The sequence below is a fragment of the Heterocephalus glaber genome, unplaced genomic scaffold (assembly GCF_053883595.1).
Source record: "Heterocephalus glaber isolate CG9 unplaced genomic scaffold, H.glaber_assembly_v1.0 deba00000347, whole genome shotgun sequence".
NCBI lineage: Eukaryota > Metazoa > Chordata > Mammalia > Rodentia > Bathyergidae > Heterocephalus > Heterocephalus glaber.
The window spans coordinates 61,354,190-61,374,249 of NW_028258143.1; the positions used below are offsets into that span (position 1 = coordinate 61,354,190).

At 37.6% G+C, this 20,060-nt stretch overlaps 1 protein-coding gene and 1 long non-coding RNA gene across 12 annotated transcripts in view; one reads left to right on the forward strand and one right to left on the reverse strand.

The window, feature by feature from the left end:
- Pde1a (phosphodiesterase 1A) overlaps window positions 1-20,060 on the reverse strand; it is a 309,018-nt gene that overhangs the window by 43,013 nt on the left and 245,945 nt on the right. For all 11 annotated transcript variants that reach the window (XM_004868172.3, XM_087201204.1, XM_087201247.1 and 8 more), the window contains 4 exons: window positions 17,930-17,996; window positions 13,415-13,531; window positions 12,438-12,578; window positions 4,301-4,401 (listed from right to left, as the gene is read on the reverse strand). In XM_004868172.3, the coding sequence (XP_004868229.1) occupies window positions 4,301-4,401; window positions 12,438-12,578; window positions 13,415-13,531; window positions 17,930-17,996 (426 nt within the window). The remainder of the gene's footprint in view (window positions 1-4,300; window positions 4,402-12,437; window positions 12,579-13,414; window positions 13,532-17,929; window positions 17,997-20,060) is intronic.
- Window positions 1-20,060, forward strand: part of LOC110346352 (uncharacterized) — a 323,700-nt gene that overhangs the window by 21,771 nt on the left and 281,869 nt on the right. The gene's annotated exons all lie outside the window — the stretch shown is intronic.

Genomic DNA, 20,060 nt, shown 5'->3' on the forward strand with positions numbered 1-20,060 from the left:
AAATAATTGACCCTGCTCAATAATTTATAAGAAAATAAGTAAAATACAAAACTTTGTTTTTATTTTCATGCATAGTTTCTTAATATAAAATCAGGAAAGATTAATTCTTTCCCCCCTTTCCCTATTCCTCCTTTCTCCTTGTCTTCATCTTTCTCCTCCTGGGCCATCCTCTTCTCCCATCTCCTTCTCCACAGATGGAAGCACAAATAAATTAGGACTCTTCATTCAATTGTGGATGATTAGTAAAAAAGTGAAAGGTAGAAGTGATGTTCTACTGCTGCATCTTAAAGAAAAGTCCATTGTTAACAAATCACCTGATTTCTTCTCCAAATAGCAAAACTGTTGTCCTGTACAGAGCCTGATAATGACTTGTCTTTAACTAAAATCCTCATGGATTCCATGCACGTAAAGAAGACTTGATAAATAAAAATGCTAAACATCGTCTTCTTTTCCTTTGATGGTCATCACAAATAAAAGCAAAACAACTTATATTCTGTAAATATATGTAGATGAATAATATTCCTGCTATTCAGCCAGGTTCCACCAGGTTCGACTATAGCAAAATAGTTTTCTTTTCCAAGCCTTTCTTTTCTTTTCGTTTTGTCTCTCTGGGAAACTTGGAATTCCTTCCCTCCAGGAATAGAGAGAACATCTTCCCCAACGTGCACTGTTTGAATTTCAGCTCTTTCTGTCTCCATCGAGGGCCCGTGATGTGTAAGCCCATCCCATTTAGCTGCAGAAGACTGGATCAACTGTGTGTCTGTGTCTGAGTGTGCGTCCCTCTTTCTCAGCTTAGTGCTGGTCCTGCTGTCACCTGACTGTACATCTAGAGAGGTCCCCTACCTCTGCAGAGCTTAGATTTTTTTTCAAAGTCTTACCCTCTGAGATTTGGTACCAATGACCTGTAATATGGATTTCAGTCACTTGGGGTAACTTCAAATTCTAAAATATCTAATAGTTTAATAAATGTTTTCCATACCTCACACATCAAAACAGTAGCTCTTTATATCTGGAAAATGAACTGTGAGAAGTATGTTTATTAGGAAGCCAAAATTATCAACCACATAAAAAAAAACTTTCATAGGTAAACTTATTTCAGCTTTTTTCACAAGTGTCAATATCTGGAAACAACTAAGGTTTCCTCCAGAAGGTGAACAGATAAACTGAAGTATACAAGTTTATTTGGTAATGAGTGGAATATTCCTCATTAGCAAAAAGAATGAGCTTATCAAGCCACAAGAAAACATGGTGAAGGAAACAAACACATAATTGTAAATAAAAGAACCAGTCTAAAAAGGCTGTCCACTATATGATTTCAACTACATGACATTTTGAAAAGGAAAGACAGTTAGACTTTAAAAAGGTCAGTGTTGCCAGGAGTGAGGAATAGGTGAATCACAGGAACTTTTAAAGCAGGGAAACTAGGTATTATTAGGGTACTGCAACAACAGATAAATAGCCCTGCATATTTTTCAAAGCCCAAAGAATTTATAAACAAAACCTGAACCCTGATGGGTTCCAGACTGAATTCTAGCTCTCAAGCACGATGTCTGTCTGCCTAATTAGGACAAGATTAGGGTGTCTTTTGATATAGACTGAATTGTCTCCCCCAAATTCATATATTGAAGTCCTAATCATTGATGTGACTATATTTAAAGACTAAGACTTTGCTAAGGTTAAATAAAGATGTCCTTCTAATATCTCCTTTATCAGAGGTAGGCCTTTTGGAAGGTGGCTGGATGGGATTGTGGGGGAGCAATATTTGTCATGCCTGCACATGCTATTAGGAAGCAGGGCTTTGTGGGAGGAGGGTCACTCAGGGCATGACCTGGAAGGGTATATTCTTGCCTGAGGCTTCTCTCTTTCTCTGTTTTCTGGATGCTATGGGTTGAGCAGCTTTCCTCTTTCCTTCCACTATGCTATTTCTGTCCTGGACTGAATCCTCTAAAAACTGGGAACCAGAATAAAACACTTTTTCTTTATATTGCAGGTGTCAGTATTTTGTCTCAGTGATAGGAAGGTGACAAATACAGAATACTGGTGGCCGGACTAGGGTTGTTGCCGTGACTGTACCTGATCATCTGGTTTGTTAGAGGAGTTTGGAAAGATTTGGAGATGCCAGCTAGAGAAATTAGAATGCTGTAACCTGAGCTTAATGGGTGATTCTGTTTGGAGTTCAGAAGACCAGAATGCTCATAGGAATGTGGACAGTAAAGGTGAAGCTTATAAGGTTCCAGTGGGGAATGAGGACTCTATCAGAAACTGGCCATGCAGCTTCACTCTGGCAAGAAATTTTGTCTATATTTTATCCTTCCTCTAAGACTTTATCTGAAGCAGAATTTAAAAGTGGTAGACTGAGTGATTTAGCAGAGGAATAAAGTCTCAAGGATATAGAAGGCTATACTTTGGAAACTTTACCTAGAGAAGAGAGCCTCAGGAGAGCTCTCTTTCACAGAATGCAGCCATCCATGCACTAAGAGGGCACTGCAGCCATGGCCTAAGAGGGCCAGATTACTGCCTGAGCTGGTGGCAGACTTCAATGTCATCCACATGGTGCTACTTTTTCAGGCACACAGAACACTACAGTCAGAGGCTTCCACCCAGATTTTAAAGAAAAGGCTGAGAGGCCAGGCAATGTGTCCCTGATAGGGCAATGTATGAAGCTATAAGAGTGGACTTGAAGGTAGAGTGGAGACCCCAGGAACTTAGAGATGCCAAGAATGAGAAACGTCTGATGAGAAAAGCTGCAGGCAGTGAGCAGAGTCAGCCCTAGATAGAGGACAGGTGGGCTGAAACCAGCAAGGCCACTGGGGAAGGGCTGCCCAAGCCCTTTGGAGCTCACATCTCACCATAATTTGCTTTGATCCAGTTTCTTTCAATCCTCTGTTCCTGCTTGTTAGAATGGGAATATTTACCCTGTGCCATTCCATGTTGGAAGTATTTAACTTTCTTTTTGATTTTCACAGGGGCTCAAGCTAACAGTTGCCTTGAATCTCAGAGACTTTAGTCTCAAACTTTTCAGCAATGCTCAAACTGTTATGACTTTGGCAACTCTTAAAGATGGACTAAATGGATTTAGCATACTAAGATAGACATGAACCATTTAGGGGCTAGGGGCAGAATGTTATGGTTTAGATCTACAATATCCCTTCAGAGGTGGGATCTTTTGGAAGGCAAATGATCATGAGGTGCTACACTCGTCAGTGAATTAACCCACTGATGAATGTGTTGTTAGGAAGTGGGGCCTGGTTGCAGCGTGTCACTCACAGCTTAACCTGAAAGTGTGTGTTATCGTCCCTGGATCTTCCATTCTCTCTGTTTTCTGATTTCCAAGGACTGAGCCGCTTTCCACCACCAGGCCCTTTTACTACTCCATTTCCACCTTGGAGCCAGCCAATCCACTGAAAGCCAGGAGCCAAAATAAACCTGTTTTCTTTAAGTTGCAGGTGTCTGGTATTTTGTCCCAGGGATAAAAATGTGACTAATATAATCCTCAAAGATGTGCCTAAAGTTAAATGATGTAATATAATGGTGAGACCCAAATCCAATATGACTGATTATCCTTATAAGAAGAGGAGACATCAGGGTTGTGTGTATAGGGAAAAGATCAGGTGAGCACACAAGAAGAAGGTAGCTATCTGCAAGTTAGGGATAGGGGCCTCAGAAAAAAAACATATCTGACACTTTCACTTTAGATTCTCAGCCTCCAGAACTGTGAGAAAATAAACAGGTTGTTTAAATTACCTAGTCTGTAGTAGTTTGTGAGGGCATCCCTAGCAGACTACTACATATATGCTGCATTACTTTTCTGATTCAAATAACTGCCATTGTAACTATCACAAAGGGATCTTCATTTTTCAACTATTTGAATTTAGTATTTTATACTGGTCTGGGAATTACATTTCTTTGATTTCAGTATTTTTCTTCAAAAGTATAATTGTATTACATTCAAATATATGATGGCATGAAATCAAAGCCTGAAACAATATGTTGCAAGACTTGTCTTAGTGAATACATGTCTGACTTGTGTGACAGATCACTATATAAGTTCTAGGCAGAGTTTGACCTACCTATTTTATGTCCTTAACATTGCTACATGTGCCATAAAATATATCAAGTTTCATGAAAAATGGCTGATTGATTTAGGTGGTTATAGCTACAAGGCTTTCGCTAAAAATCTACTAAAACTATCTTATTCAAATATTTATTTTTTAAAAAATATCTTCTCTTAGGAATAATACGCAGGAGGATAAATTTTAAAACTTAACATAACATAAATATTAACACTGAGCAAACTTACCTTGTCTGAATATGAAAGTTGTTTGTGGTCCCTGTATGCTCATAATCATGAATGGCAGCAGCAAAGACCATTGCTAAAATTTCCAGTTCAGTGAGCCAGTGCTAGCAAATTAAAGGAAGATTCCATCATGTTTATAAAGCAGTGGCTATCTTTTCCTTGTACAAAAAATTCTCAGTGATTCAGTATGTATAATTTTGTACAGTTATATTTCTTTTAAATTTTTTTCCTATTTCACCTCCATTTATTGTGCATAATGGATGTTTCATGAGGTCAGTGATTATTTCATGGCTTGAAAGTTCAAAATTTTAAACTCAAAATGTGATTGTTCTCACTAATTGAAAACGGAGTAATTTTCTATGGTTTAAAAGATTAACACTGATTAAATTTTGAATTCATAGCCTTACCAGTTTGGATTCTTATGAAGTCAATTATAGTCCACTGATTTTTAGCATATAGTTTGTTCAACATAAAAATGTATTTTTAGATCATTGTAAAAGACCCTATTATGAGAAAACATTCCCCCTAAAATTTGAAAATATTTACTGTGCTTATGACAAGATAATTTCATTTGTGTATTTAAAGATTTAGAAGAGTTTCTGAGAATTTATCAAACTTTCTATTTACAGCATATGTAGGAATATGCAATTAAATTCAATAATGATAAAGAAAAGAATAATGGCCTCCCCATAAAACCTAGACCCATCTACTTCATACATGCATTGATCTTTCTGTTCATGACTGTATGCCTTACCAAAATTTCTCTACTATTATAAATTTACTTAGCAATAATTCAAAGGTTTATCACCCACATTCTACATAACCCTTTCAGTGCACTGTTCGAAATGATAACCACATGTGACAATTTAAACAGAAAATAACTAAAATGCAGTAAAATGTAGTTCACTCTTCCAGTTTTACTAGGCACATCTGATGTGCTCACTATGCACTTGTGGCGAGGGGGTTTCCATGGAGACGAGCACAGTACATAGCTTTCTCCTCATCATGGAAAGTCCTATCAGACAGCACTACAAGGAAATGGTCTTAAGAGCAGGAGTGCAGGATCCAAAATGACATGGTGTTTGCTCTTAGTGGTCTCATTCCATACAGTGAAAGAACCAGAGACCTAACACAAGACAATAGGAAAATATCACTTAAACTGTATGTGTACTTGATAAAAGGTCGCAGGATGAAGATGCAGTCTCAAAGGTAGAAAAGCTATTTGATGGGAGTGGGTTTTGGAAGAAGGATAAACACAGATTAGTAGTTAAGTGCAGGGCTGGGGATAGAGGGACTAAGGCAAACACAGAATGATACTGTAGGGGTTGTAATGTATTGAAATAGAATTGCCAGTGGTGCAATTTTGTTGGAGATTCCAGGGACATGAGGTTGGGGAGATCTGGGGAAGAATCAATGGCCTACCTTGATTAGAACTTAAGAATTTGGATTGGTTATAAAGGCAAGAGCCCCTGAAGGCCCATCAGTCAAAAATGAAGGAGGTGACAGCTCTCTTATTAATCACTGCCCCCTTCATAGAACCAACTGTACTCAACACATAGCAGGAACTTAATATTTGCTTGCTGAACTGAATTTCTCAAGTTTTACATGAGAAGGAGGTGGTAGGAAACAGTAGAGAGAAACTGTGGAATCAGACAATCCTGGTTTTAAATTTCTGTTGATCCTCAAGAAATTAAGATATTTACCCTTTCAGCTATGGTTCCCATTGCTGTGCGATTAGTGATCATTCCTCTGTGGGTTCTAAATGAAATTTAGAGTTAATATATGAGCTATGCCTATCCAAAGCCTTATCATAGAGTAACCCATAGAATATGCAGTATTTTTACTGAACTTTACTTTGCTTAAAGCATTAAATCTGGAAAATAAGAGCTAACATATCTTAACTGTTTGTAAATCAAGTATAAGTGCCTCGCTGCTGGGTGACTGCAGTGGAAATGATTTTCAGGATGAAGAGCCTCGATATAACTTGCTCTTCCATGTTTATAGATGCTTTTAACAGTGAGTTATTAAAAGGAAGAAAGTGAGCTTATTAATGGCCTGTGTTGTAGGCTGGACCAGGACTGTGTACCCAATGCTCCCCATTGAGACAATGGAATTAAACAGGATGAAATAAATAGCAATTGTGTTAAACCAGTTTCTATACCCCTGAACCAATTGTTTTATTAAAGAAAATTGTTTCTTTAAAAAAATCACCTATTTTCTTAAAAATATTTCTTATTGGTTATATTTATTGACTGATTTGACTGTTTTAAAAGAAAGCAACATTTAATATCTACTATGGTAGTACTATGAAGCTGTGAAAATAAAAATTTAAAGGAGAAATCAGAGATGAAATTTAATTATAGATTAGCTCATAATTACTCAAAATTATTACCTTCCTAGCTGTCAAAATGATTAGAAATGTATTTCCTGTTTTATTTCTAATTAACTTCTGCCTCCTATAAATAGAACTTTTTCTGTGAACTTCACTTATTTATTGCCATACTATAATCTTAATGATTAAGTTTATAGTACAAAATAGTTTGGGAAGCAAGAAGTGCAAAACTTTCACACTTATTGAAAACATCTGAAAAACACCTAATCAAAAATGATCGAAATAGAGTTTTTATGTTATTGAAAGTAGAACATGGGACTGATCATCATCTCCTAAGTTGCTGACTCATGCTTAAGTCAGATGAGACTTCTACCTGAGAAAACAGATGCTTAAATTCATGAATTTTATAAATAATTCCTGATGACAAGCTAGAGAATGTGAGCCTGCACAAGCAGGTTCTTCTGATTCCTGGTGGGCAGAAATAAAGGTTTAAAATAATGAGCCATGCTCAATTTAGACTTAGTGCTTCCTCTAAACTGCAGGTTGCTTTTTGCCTAGAGAAATGCTGAGGTGGTTTACTCTACCAGAGGTGGTCCTCAAAGTGAGTCACAAGGAGGTGTTGACTGCTGCTAACAGCATGAATTATGACCAGACAAAGGAAGGAGAAGGATCAAACATTTACTGGACACTTTAGTTAGATGGTCTCATTTAATTTTTACAATTGTCCCATTTACCATTCAGTTAGATGTTATGGTTCAGAGATCAAAAACTCCCAAATGCTCATAGTTTTAGAACTGGGGCTTTTGGAAGGGGATGCTAACCTTGCCAGGGGACCCACCCGTTGATGAGTTGGGAGCTGAATGTGCTGTTTGGAGGTCAGGCCTGGTTGGAGGAAGTAGGTGGGGAGGTCTTTGGGGTGCATCATGCTCACGGACCCTTCCTTTCTGGGCCATTTGCCCTGTCTGTTTACTGGCTGCTGTGGCCAAGCTTCTTTCTGCCACCACATCCTTCGGCCATGATGTTTCTCCCTTGCAGCCACCTGACCATGGACTGAAACTCTGAAACTCTGAGCCACAATACAGTCAGGTACTTTATCCCAACAACGACAAGCTGCCTAACACTCTAGGTAAATATTTTTCATGTTCCGGCCACAAAAATGAATCCTAAAGAAGAGTACCAACATGCTAAAGGCCACAAAGCCATCTAATGACAGAGCAGGAATCCAATCTAAAATTTATTCCAAAATTTCTGTTCCTTCTGTGGGTCACAATAACATTCATGACTCAAGGGAGGCAACATACTGAACATATTCTTCTAAGGTTTCAAAAGCCGAATTTCTAAATTAACTGCATATATGAATGGATAAAAACTAAGAGGGGTTTAACCTAAGACATAATTTTCATATCTGAATGTCTCTAGGTGCATGTTATGGGGTTAGATACTTTTTTCTCTGTCATTTTGAATAGGCTGAGATAGTTCATCATAATTCACCAGTATAGAAAGCTGGTGTATACTAATAATTAGTAGCAGGATGTGTGTTAAAAGCTATTTATTTCAGATACTAGGTTGGGTGCTTTACAGGTAAGATTTAATGACTCCTCACTACCTTCTTTTTTATAAGGTTGTATTAATTATATTTTAGTAACAAGGGAACCAAGGTAGAGACATAGTGAGTCAGGAAGTGACAGAGAATGGTTTCAAAACTATGTACCCTAAGACTAGGCTTTTCTTTTTACTCTTCTAAATAGTGTCATATGAGAAACCATTTATAAGAAAAAATTTCCGTATAGTTTGTGGAATAAAGACATAGTGCCACATGTTTTTGTAGATTGATCAGAGAAAAACTGAGTCATTGTGAGTGTGGGAGACTGCTCCTGGGCATAGTGGACTACAAGTTTTGGAAATACATCTCAAGCTTTCTCTCTCTCTCTCTCTCTCTCTCTCTCTCTCTCTCTCTCTCTCTCTCTCTATATATATATATATATATAGTAGAACAAGCTCCCAAGAGTCCTGAAGTGCAAGTCCTCTGGCCAAGGCCAGGAAATGACTTCATATTTAAAGAGACAGGTGGAGGTGGCCTGCCCTGGCAGCACTCCGCAGAACAGTGGCTCTTTAGCAAATGGATTGTTTCTGCACATCACTGTCATCCTGGTGCAGGGGTACAAGTTAAGTGACAAAAGGAGAAAGGAGGAGGCCAGTAACTGTACCAGTGTCGTCCTCTCTGCACTGCTTTCAGGCTTAAGGGTGTCTCTCATGACATTACAAACAGGGACAAAGGTTCTCCACTGTCCCTTTCCAGCAACAGTTCTCAGAACATCTTGCAGGTGACAAGATGCATTAGTCACCTGACAGTGCCAGGCTGCTACCAGAGTGCTCCATAAATGTCATGCTGATAAGGCCATCCTGAAATAGCAGAGCATCAACCCAAACACTAAATGAAGTAACCATGTCTACATACCAAATCTAATGGATGAGAAAAGACTGAAGAGCTCTACCTAAATGAATATTTCTGTGATGCTTTTTTGGTTCAAAGAACCAGCACATTTATATGTATGGAGATTAATATTCACCATCAACCACCTTTTCATCTATTAAAAAAGCTTGTTAAAATAAATTTCACCAAACTGTCAAGCTGGGAGTATAGCCTAGGTTTGACAAAATAGTCAACACATCAGTGAATTTGTTCACCTGGCCTTTTACCATCGTTGTAAAAACTGTCATTATTCTCCTTAGTTTAAATGCATTTTTCTGGTCTTAGACAAGACTAAAGGTCTACAGCCGGACTATTTTATTAACCACCAAACTAATGGGTGAGGAAAGAGCCCACTGATACATTTTTGCAAAAGAATGAATAAAATCAGAAACATGTTTCCAGGCCAATCCTGCGGAAGTAGAGGACGGTACATTTATATTTGATAAGCTTCCTCACAGAGTGGCTCTGATCTCTAATGACTTCAACTCTCTTGGAACTGTGCCTGGCTGCATGAGATCCCCCCACTGCCGTCTCCCATGAAGATGGAATTGCTAACTATGTCCCACACCAAGTCTTCATTATTAATCTGAGGGTAAAATCACAATGTGGATCTGCATCTCTCTATTTACTCACAAGTATGACAGCCCTCATCTTTTCAATGTCACCTTCAGATCAGAGGTTCTGAAGCTGAAGGAGATTTTTATTTGACTGCCTTTACACTTGTTACAAACAAAACCAAAAAAATGTACTTGAGAAACATTTTAAGATGAAATTCTGGTTGCCTCCTTGCCTGAAGAGACATATATTTTCTCATCTCACTTTATAATTAAGCAGATATTTTATTATACTGAAGTAGGCATTGGTTTTCTGCTTCATCTTGCTCTCAGGGAACCTAATCAAATTCAGTTTCTATTGCAGAGTAGAATTCAAATATACAATTTTTAGTTAACTTTTTCAAAGCCATAGAACTCAAGAGAATGGAAACGCCAAAAACTTAAAGTAAAAATCACCTCACCATCTCTGATTCAAGACAAAGGCTTTAGAAGACAAAAAGCAAGCGGCTCTAAGTAGGAAGATACTGAAGCAGCTGCCCAGGTGTGACAGCCTTTGCAGTTGTCAGCAGGCCCTTGGTTTTCACACGAATACACCACTCAAACGAAGTGAAAGGGATTTAAGAATCAGCTGAGACAATGAAGCCTTATTAAACCCCAAAATGCTGCAAACAATTTCTGTGTATGCAAGCGCACATGCAGGCACATTAGATACATGTAAAGGAGCTTAAATGTACTACTTTGGATAGCTTTTTAAAAAGACTGTTTCATAATTTTGTCATAGGCTGCATATTTCTATGGAGCTGTGGTGAAATTCCAAAAAATTCCTTAAACTCCCAGCTTGGCTCCCAAACATTAGCTGTATCAACTGCCAGCCACATGAGTGAACCACCCTGGACACATGACCACAGGGATCCTCCTCCGATAGCTCTGCCCTTTGCTCATAGCTGGAGAGGCCCCAAATGAGAGTCTTCTGGTTGGAACTCTTCTAATCACAACCTCTTGAAAGACAATAACAAATAAATGATTTTTCTGGTACTAGGGATTAAACTCTGGAGTGCTCTACCACTAAAGTACATCCCCAGCCATTTTATTTATTTTTTAATTTTATTTTTACTTTGAGACAGGGTCTCAACACGTGGGACTTGAACTTTCAATCCTAGTGCCTCAGCCGCTCTAAGTGTTGGGATTACAAGTGTGCACCATCACACTTGGATTTTTTTCTTTTTTCTTGAATAGATGAATTGGAACTTGGAGCAGAAGTGGGATCCGAGTTCAAGGCATTCAAGGATGTGCAAAATTTAGGAGATTAAGAAAAATGAGGACTAGACAGTTTCCTTGGTTACCACATGAGACACTGGATAGATCCTATGGATAAATCCTAGGAAATGGGTGTTGTGTGTACTAAGCAACACAGCTGGTTTCTTGGGGGAAAATGACAGGCAGACAATAATTTTTTTGGTATATGCTAATCTCAGAGAATTGTGTACCTATTATGTGATTTCTGGATCTCTAGAACACTACACTAAGGCCCAAAGGGATTTGCTTAGAAGCAGGTTAGGAATACAGTCTCTGCTGCAGAATGCTGAGGTAATGATCTCGGGCCCCCCAGAGTACAAGCTACATAGATCTAAGTCCCAATCACCAATAGAAAGGTGTTGGCTTCTGAAATCTGAGAAGTCAGGCAATGTGATTTACAGAGTTTGGTAAAGACTTCATTTGAAGGTATTTCATGGCCATGCCTCACCCCAGCCCAGAATGGCACAGGAGGAATCAGGAGGACACTAAGATTTGGGGGTTGCACAGGGTGTCTACCCCTTTGAAGGGACCTCAGTTTGGCACCTTCAGAAGAAAAAGCTGCTCCTTCCTTTTCACCTTCTGAGAATCATCCTGAGTTCTAAGACACAGCAACTGATTCATTCAGATGCAAAGAAGAAGAAAGAGCATTTGGATGAATTCACAAGAATAATTTCCCCAAATTCCATTAGGACTCAATTGTGATTCACAATCCAAGTAAGAAAGAAAGCTCCTAAGATGAGTTTAGGAGAAAATGATGGGAGAGGGAAGAGCACTACAACTTTCATTCTGAAGACTTTTTCTCTGGGTAACCTTTTTCCCTCCTGTTGATTCCCATGAGAAAGAAAATTTACACTAATAAAACATTCTATAGTTCAAATTTTGGAACAGAATATATTTTTGTTTATTTCTTGTTATGGTTTAGATTTGAGGTGTTCCCCAAAAGCCTCATGTATCTGGAATGTGAATGGATCATGGGGGTCCATTCTATACTCATCAGTACAGTCATCCACTAAGGAGTTCCGTAGCTAAGTGTACTGTCAGGATGTGGGGTATAGCTGGAGGTGGTCACTGGGGGTGTGACCTGGACCAGGACACCTTCCTCCCTGACTCCTCCCCTCCCCATCAGTTTCCTGGCCACAATGACAAGGGCAGCTTTTCTCTAAGGCAGGCCCTTCCACCATGCCATTTCAGTATCTGATCCTGCTCACAGTGGACTGAAACCGTTAGCCAAGATAAACCTCTTGTCCTTTCAGTTATGTGCATTGGGTAGTAGATCCTGGTGATGAGAAGGTGACTAAGATTTGTCTAGGTATTTTTTTCCACTAAGTTAAAATACTTTTTGAGAAAACACATATAATAACCTTCAAAATCCAAAAGATCATTACTTATAATATTTCTATGGACATTAAAGAGACAATAGGAGCATAGAGGAATAGAATTTGATGTTTCCAAACTAACTAACTTCAGTCACAAAGGCTTTCTTACCATGATACCCGTGTGGAGCATTATGTAATGCACAGTTTGTGTGACATCAGCTGCATGAATCAAATTGTGATACGGATTCTTGTACTTGCTGTAACCAACTTCTAAAGCTTCTGCAAAGGCAATTAGGCAAGAAACAGGAATCTGTGGGAAATAATTATAATTATATTTGGGCCAAAAGAGTGTCACCACATCAACACAAGTATGGCATTTGAGATGGGACACATTAGGCAGTCAGATGTGAACAGTAATTTCTTTAAATTGAATGTGGATTGTTCTTAAAAATCATGTCACCAATCTGTTAGCTTTCAATCCTGAGAAGTATTGCAATCCCCAAGTATTTAACTCAGATGAAATAAAAGCTTTAAATTTTTATATCTTCTAGAGTCAGGTAAGAGGGCTTATTCTTAAAAGGGTAAAAATTTCCAATTATAATTGGTGGAGTCCAGTTTTCCTATCTGTAATACAAATGGGATAAAATGGACACCCTCCCAGTCCTTTCTAGCTGTAATAATACCATGATTCTACAGGAAATGATGGAAATTACAAGCTCCAGACTGCTCAAAAGCCTGGGTCAAGTCTGTTGCTTAGATGGCTCCAAATGAAATTAATTGAAAGGCCTATAATTTCATTTAAGAAAACCTGCCAATATAAGTTATTTCTACTTTTTAAGAAGAATGGAGAGCTATCATATTACTTTAAGTCATTGCCTCCAATCCCTACAGGAGTGTTCTGTGAATAGTTCAGGTGATGTTAGTATTTTGTTATATCCTGGCCCCACCACCTGTAGGTGAGTACACAGATAGGTCAGTGTGTTACAGAGAATGGTTCCATCACATGGTGACCTCAGCCCCTACTTCTGTGACCTGCTAACTAGAAACATTCTAAAATGTATCGATAAATGCTCAATGTCCTACATTTTCATTCTTATTCAAATAACTAATTCCAAGAGCATTTCATTTTCATTCCACATTTCTGACCTTGAAGCGGTTCATAAGATCATATCTGGTAAACAGTTCATAAATCATAAACTTCAGACTATGTTCGCCACTTGCTTCATTTAGGGAAAATACATCAAAAGACCATTTATCAACATCCTGTAGAAAAAAAAAGGTAAACACATTAGATGGCAATATCGTTTAATTGCTGAAGCCTTTTATGGAAAATTATTTGAAAAATTAGGTTTTGTACATTCAGCAGATCGTATTTCACTGAAGAATGTTGAGCAACATTTTACCAAAGACTGATAGGGTCACAAAAGTGAGGCCTTCATGTTGAGTAAGCTCCAAGATCTTCCCCTTTCTATCAGTGTTCTTACACTCATGTAATAACCCTGACCATATGGCAACACTGCCTTTATCTTTACTCTCTCTCCAACTTCCTGCCACAAGTCATCTTCCCAGAATGCACCGACTTTGAGGTAGACTTGCTGGTGATATGGCTGATGTCGATTGAAGGATGAAAGGACCATGGCCCACACAACCCACTCTAGGGGTGGCTCGGAATTTCAGCATGAGTTAGTCCTTTGGCTTACAGCTTTGATATAGTCTGTCCTTTCCTGGGATACAAATACTAGACAGAGATAGAATATGTACTATCTTATCATTGCCAGGTAGAAGGAAATGGGTCCTTCTCTTGAGGAAGGAGGGTAATAATTTTGCCATTTCCTGCGGTGTTGTAGGGAAGCAAGCAGAGCTGTAGGGAACAAGTACTCTGGGAAGGTACCCCTTACAGTGGCAGAGAGAGCAGGAAGCAGGGATATCCAACCACTTCGTAATTTTGCATTTAAAAACACCCTGCAGCACAGTATTCCGATGTAAAGATGCTCAGGATCTGTCAGCAAAGAAGGCCCAGCAATTACATACGTGCAGCGGCTTTAATACTGGACAATATAAGCAGACAGCCTTAAAGTTATGTATCAATTTTGCACTTAAATGGGCACTGTTAGTTTCATGTACATCTCCCCACCTCCCTACCCATACTGGGGATTAAATCCAGGTCCTTTACACTTTACACCATTACATCCCCAGACCCTTCTTTTAATTTTTTGAGACAAAGTATTGTTAAGTTGCTAAATTGTCCAGGCTGAGCTCAAATTTGCAGTCCTCCTGCCTTGGCCTCCCACAGGACTTGGCCACCATGCCAAACCTCAATTGTCTTTTTAACATTCTTATGAAAGCCAGCTAAATGTGCTGTAACAGTAAAATTCAACTGAAGTTCTCATAAAAATATTCCAACCATTTCTTTTAAAAACATTTCCCTTGAAAAATAATAACAGCCTCAAATGGTACTTTCAGTCACTTGGAAGCAAACACCAATGAAATATGTTTTGGTTTACTTCTATGCCATTATGAAATTCCTTCTATTTGCCTCTAATTTGATCCCCAAACACTTGCTTGATCTCTGCATAAATTGAAAATCTTTTCTAGAGGTTTAGTTTAAAGGATTTTTACCATGAGGAAAGCTCTAAGGAGGCCAACAAATCTTTTATCAAATTCCAAAGCCAACAGGGAAGAGCAGGAACAAACTTCCAAGCCTGCTGTTTACAGTTTCAGCTGGGGATTCCCACAGAGTGAGGGCTTAGCTCTCCATTTCTCAGGGGGGTTCATAAGAAGCAATGATTTACATGTGTGGACTCTGTGCTGTTAGACTGAGCTCAAGGCAAGGGGTTTTCTCGGAAAAAAATGTTATTTAACTGAAATATTCTTCACTGGTGAGATTTCCTCCCTCAGCTTCTTATTTTGTGTGCTTTCATGAAATAGCATTTTAGAAAATTACTTTCTTTTTCATGAAAATGATTTTAAATTTTTTGTCATTTTGTTTTGCCACACTGGGAATTGAACACAGGGCTAGATCCCCAGCTGTTTTTACTTTTTATTTTCTTTTTTTGAGGTAGGGTCTTGCTAATTTTCCCAGGTTGGGCTTGAATTTGTAATTCTCCTGTCTCAGCCTCCCAGAGTCCCATCCCTGGGACTACAGGCATGAGCAACCACACCTGGCTTCTAGTTGGTTCTTAAACAAAAGTTTTAAAAATGAATAATATAAAAGTAAGTAATTTCCTTGAATATAGTTGAGGAAATAATAGGAAAGGCAAAATGTCTCAAGAATACAGGAGTAATTAATATTTTCTAGTGTGACATTTTAGTTATATTTTTATCATAATTTAAAAAATCTATAAAGAAGCTAACAAGAAAATGAACACCTTTTTAAGTTAATGAGATTTAAACTTAATATCCCACAGAGAAAAGTCAAATGTTTTGTTTTTTGTTTTTTTGATATTGGGAATCAAACTCAGAGCCCCATCCTTGCTGGGCAGGCACTGTGCCGCTGGGCTACATTCCCTACCCTAGAAAAGCCAAATGTAAAGAAGATGTTTAAAAGGAAATTAAAACACACAAATATCCAATGCAAATTTAAAATAGGAAAATAGAAGAATCAGAAATGAAAGTCTAAGGTTATCTGTTTGTTGCCTGTATCTTTTAAATTCTAGGATAATACAGGATAACTACCACAATGTTTTCTCAGGAGAGAAAGTTGAATTCCCCCAACCAAATTAAGAGATGGAAAGAAATAAGAAATTTAGAGGGCAAGCCCAAAAATTGCTTCTGTAGAAATAACACCAGGACAAATGTGGATATGTCCATACACAAGAAATAGACACGAGAGCCCCAAATTTCCTAATTTCAGAGCATTGATTCAGTTATTTATTCCTATAATTCTACAACTGCACCTCAGGTTAGGGAAGTGTCAAGAAGTCAGACATAAGAGAGACAAATTTCTTTTTTCTCCATAATTTTATACTTAGTATTTTCTCATGTCTAAGAATTTAAATAATTTTATAATATTGAAGTTTTGTCATACAAACATAACTTACCTCAGCATCTTCTCACAATGCATTTAACTCTTCCCTAATCCTAGTGCACATAAAACAAAATACTGTATGTATATTCTGACAAGTGCTGGTGCCACCTTAAAACAGAATTCAAGATTCCCTGCAAGCATGAAGAAGCAAACCACACACACATGCACACACACAAATGTGTGTATGTATCCACTGATACAGTTTGTTAGTGGAAATGAATCCTCGTGTAAGTCTACAGAGTTTGGAACACCTTGTAGGAGGTGTAATCATCATCTATGGTGAATGTTTAAATTAAAAAATTGTTACAGTAAAAGACATACCACCATTAATCCCCCTTCAAACACACCCTCTTGCTTCAAACATTCTTGCCACTTTCCGAAGCAGTTCTAGAAGTCCTCCTTTGTGAGTGTCTTTATGAGGTGTGAAAACACAGAGAATGCTGCTGTTGATTGCCATCCCATGGGAAGACAGGCAGGTAAAAAAAAATTACAGTGCATCCTCATCTACCTTATTCACCAGATCTGTCATCATGCTACTTCTTGCTGTTCCCTAAAGTCAAAAAATGATCATAAAAAGGAAACATTTTTAATTGATTCAAGATATCAAGATATCAAGGCAACCAGAATATCACAACCACTCATGAAAGAAGACTATCAGAACTGTTTCAGAAAGTGGCAAAAATTATTACAGACAGCTCAGTTAGAAATTAATATGCAGTCAGAGAGGGATTGGGCCCTCGAGGAAGTCAACAAAGGTGAGACACAAAATCTGTGGCTGGAGGTGAATCTGAAGAGAACCTGGGCTCCAGAGGGAAATGCAATAGCCAGGCCTGCAGGCCTCCCCTGAGATAAGCAGCAACTTGAGATTATACTGTAATTAATGCCACCTGGTCCAGTGAGCCTTGGTAGGCATCAGACAGACAGGTTGGCAACCAGAACATGTGGATCCATCCCCTTCCAAGAATGCCCTTGTTCTTTCCAAGTACCCTTGCAATGTGATTTGTTTCCCCATTAGATCAATATTAGCTAGCAACTATTCTTGTTATCCTATAGCATGATTGTAGTTTGACCCATATTGTACACAAGTTGTGATCTTACTGTATAAATTACCCTGACAAAGAGCCTTGGTGGCCATGTTCTTCTCATTTTCTTGCTTTTTTTTTTTTTTTTTTTGGTACTGGGGATCGAACTCAGGTCCTTGCGTTTGCGAGGCAGGCAGTGGAACCACTGAGCTAAATCCCTGGCCCTCTTCTCCTTATTTTCAATAAAACTCTCCTCACTTCCTCCTTTGTTTGAAACTATAGTCCCCAATGCTTTGAGACCACAAAGTTGGCATATCTGACATCTAACAGTTCAGAGTTATTTTCCCCAACAGAATGACGGGATTAGTGTGTTTGAAGCAAGGAGTATTTTGAGGGGAGTCAATGGCAATGTGTCTTTTATTAAAATACATTTTTTAAAAAATTAATCACTATAATTTTCAGTCATACTTTGTACTCTGTAAATGGTTAAAACAGCTTTTACATTCCAACATATAGGCTGCAGCAAAGAACTGCTCTCATTTTTTCCCCAGGCACTTTCAGTAGATTTTTAAAAACAACTTTTGTAAATGAAAATAATTGAGACCATTTCACCTTTAATGTTACTATGACAGCTGCTGGATATGCCAAACCAACCATGTGATAGCTTTTTCTGTACATCCTGAAAAAAAACAAAATTAAGTATAAACATAAAATTCATTTGCTCAAAGTTTTCAGCTATTTCTTAACTATAAGAGAAAAGATTATTCTTGACTTGTTTGCTTTTTTATCATTCCTTTCATGACAACAATGATAACCACAGCTACCATTTTTCTGTCTAAAAAGTAACAGATGCTTACAGATGCTTACAACCACCTTATCAAGTTAATTTGATTTTAGTTTCCAGGTAAGGATATCTTCCCCTAAATTTCATCTAGTTGAAAGAGTGATTGTACTTTCTCACATGTCATCAAGTCCTTCACAGCAGGATCTTCTACATTCCTTTATGTGCCAAAATTTTTAGACTGGAAGTTGAATGTCATGAAAATATTTTCTCTACAGATTTTCATTTCTATTTCTTACAAAGTGGAAATTATAGGAGAGTATATGTAACATCATCAGTATTTATACAGCTTCATTATTGTTGTTAAGAATACTGGGAGAGATTATACTGACAGAAATTACTTCAGTTTGTTCAGCTTGTCAGCCAGTATTATTTAAGAAAGATTGTTCAGAAAGTAAGCAAAGTTCTCTCCATTTCCACATTAATCAGTAACAAAAAATTTTTAATCAATAATTTGCAAATGATTTGATTTTTTCCATTTTTCTGATGGGAAGTCAAAAGGACACAAACCAAATATAAGAAGCCCTTCATGCATTTATATGTGCACCAAATTCAAAGCTGCCCGAGTGTGCAGAAATAGTAACTGACTTCTATTTGAGACCATGAAGGATACCCATGAATCTTCCACACAGTCCTGGGAAGGAATATCAATTGATAATCATGTACCTTAATTTTTATATCAAGCTAGTGTTCAACAAATTGTATTCCTAGACTATCGGACTGTAATTGATTCCCCCAGATGTCAAGGTGATGCCATAATTTAATTAAATGCAATAATAAGCATGCTCAATAGAGGAAAGTTATGTGGAAAATATTCTTCATATTTTATAAAATCACTGTGGAAGACATTAACCTTTTGAATCAATATATTAAAAATCCATGAGACATATATTCAATTTCTATGTAAACGCTATCATTTTTTAAAAGACAATGAGAAATACGTAACTCATGTTTTCTTTGTAAATCTTGAATTCTTGGAAGTTCAAAATTACAATATTGTGTTTACTTATACTTCTAGCCTAAACTTACCTGACTTCTTATTTGATCCCAAAGACATTGTTACTTACTTTCCTGCTTCAATTTTATGTTTATTTTAAAATGACTGTAATTATTTTTGGAAGCAAGTGACCAGGCAAAACAAAAACTTATCCTAGATCTTCACTGGAAGATTTCAGATAAGTTTATAAATAAAAGCACTTATATTCATTACTCCATTAAGATATGTATAATTATTCTAATCCTGCAGAGAACAAAAGTAGTAATCACACCAAGAAAGATGGAGAAAATGATTACTGTCAATATGGACATTTAGTAGTAGGAGTTATGGGGAACAAATAGTCTTTTCCACTTATTTTTCTAGTCCTTATTACAAAAAATGGTGATTCAGGGGAACTGAAAGACTAGTGAAGAGGGAATAGCTCAATATAAAAATCAATAAGGAACAAGAATTATTAAAACGTTAATATTAAATCAGTTTGATTTCATGTTACAGAAGAGATTGTGAGTACATGCTTTGAATCACAAGTCAGGCACATGCTGTGTGACCTTTGGGACACTATTTAATGTCATTCATTTGTAAAATGAGAATTTTTAGCTTTTGTGAGAAGCAAAGGATATACATGGCTAGCATAAACAAAAAAATAATACACGAAAGCTATTATGACTTTCACAGTGGCCTTCTCATTGCTCTGCAAGCCAATTCCCTTGGTTCCACATCTCACATTTGTTTCAGGGTTCCCTGGGGTCAAGGGAAAATCTTAGTGAGTTTCTCAGTCTGGAAGTAGGTTGATAATCTATGTACTTTATCTTATATGGAGCATAAAGACAAAAATATTGTCCTATTAGAGAAGTTTCTCCATTATCATACTTTTCTAATCCTATAATTAGGAATAGAATTCTAGG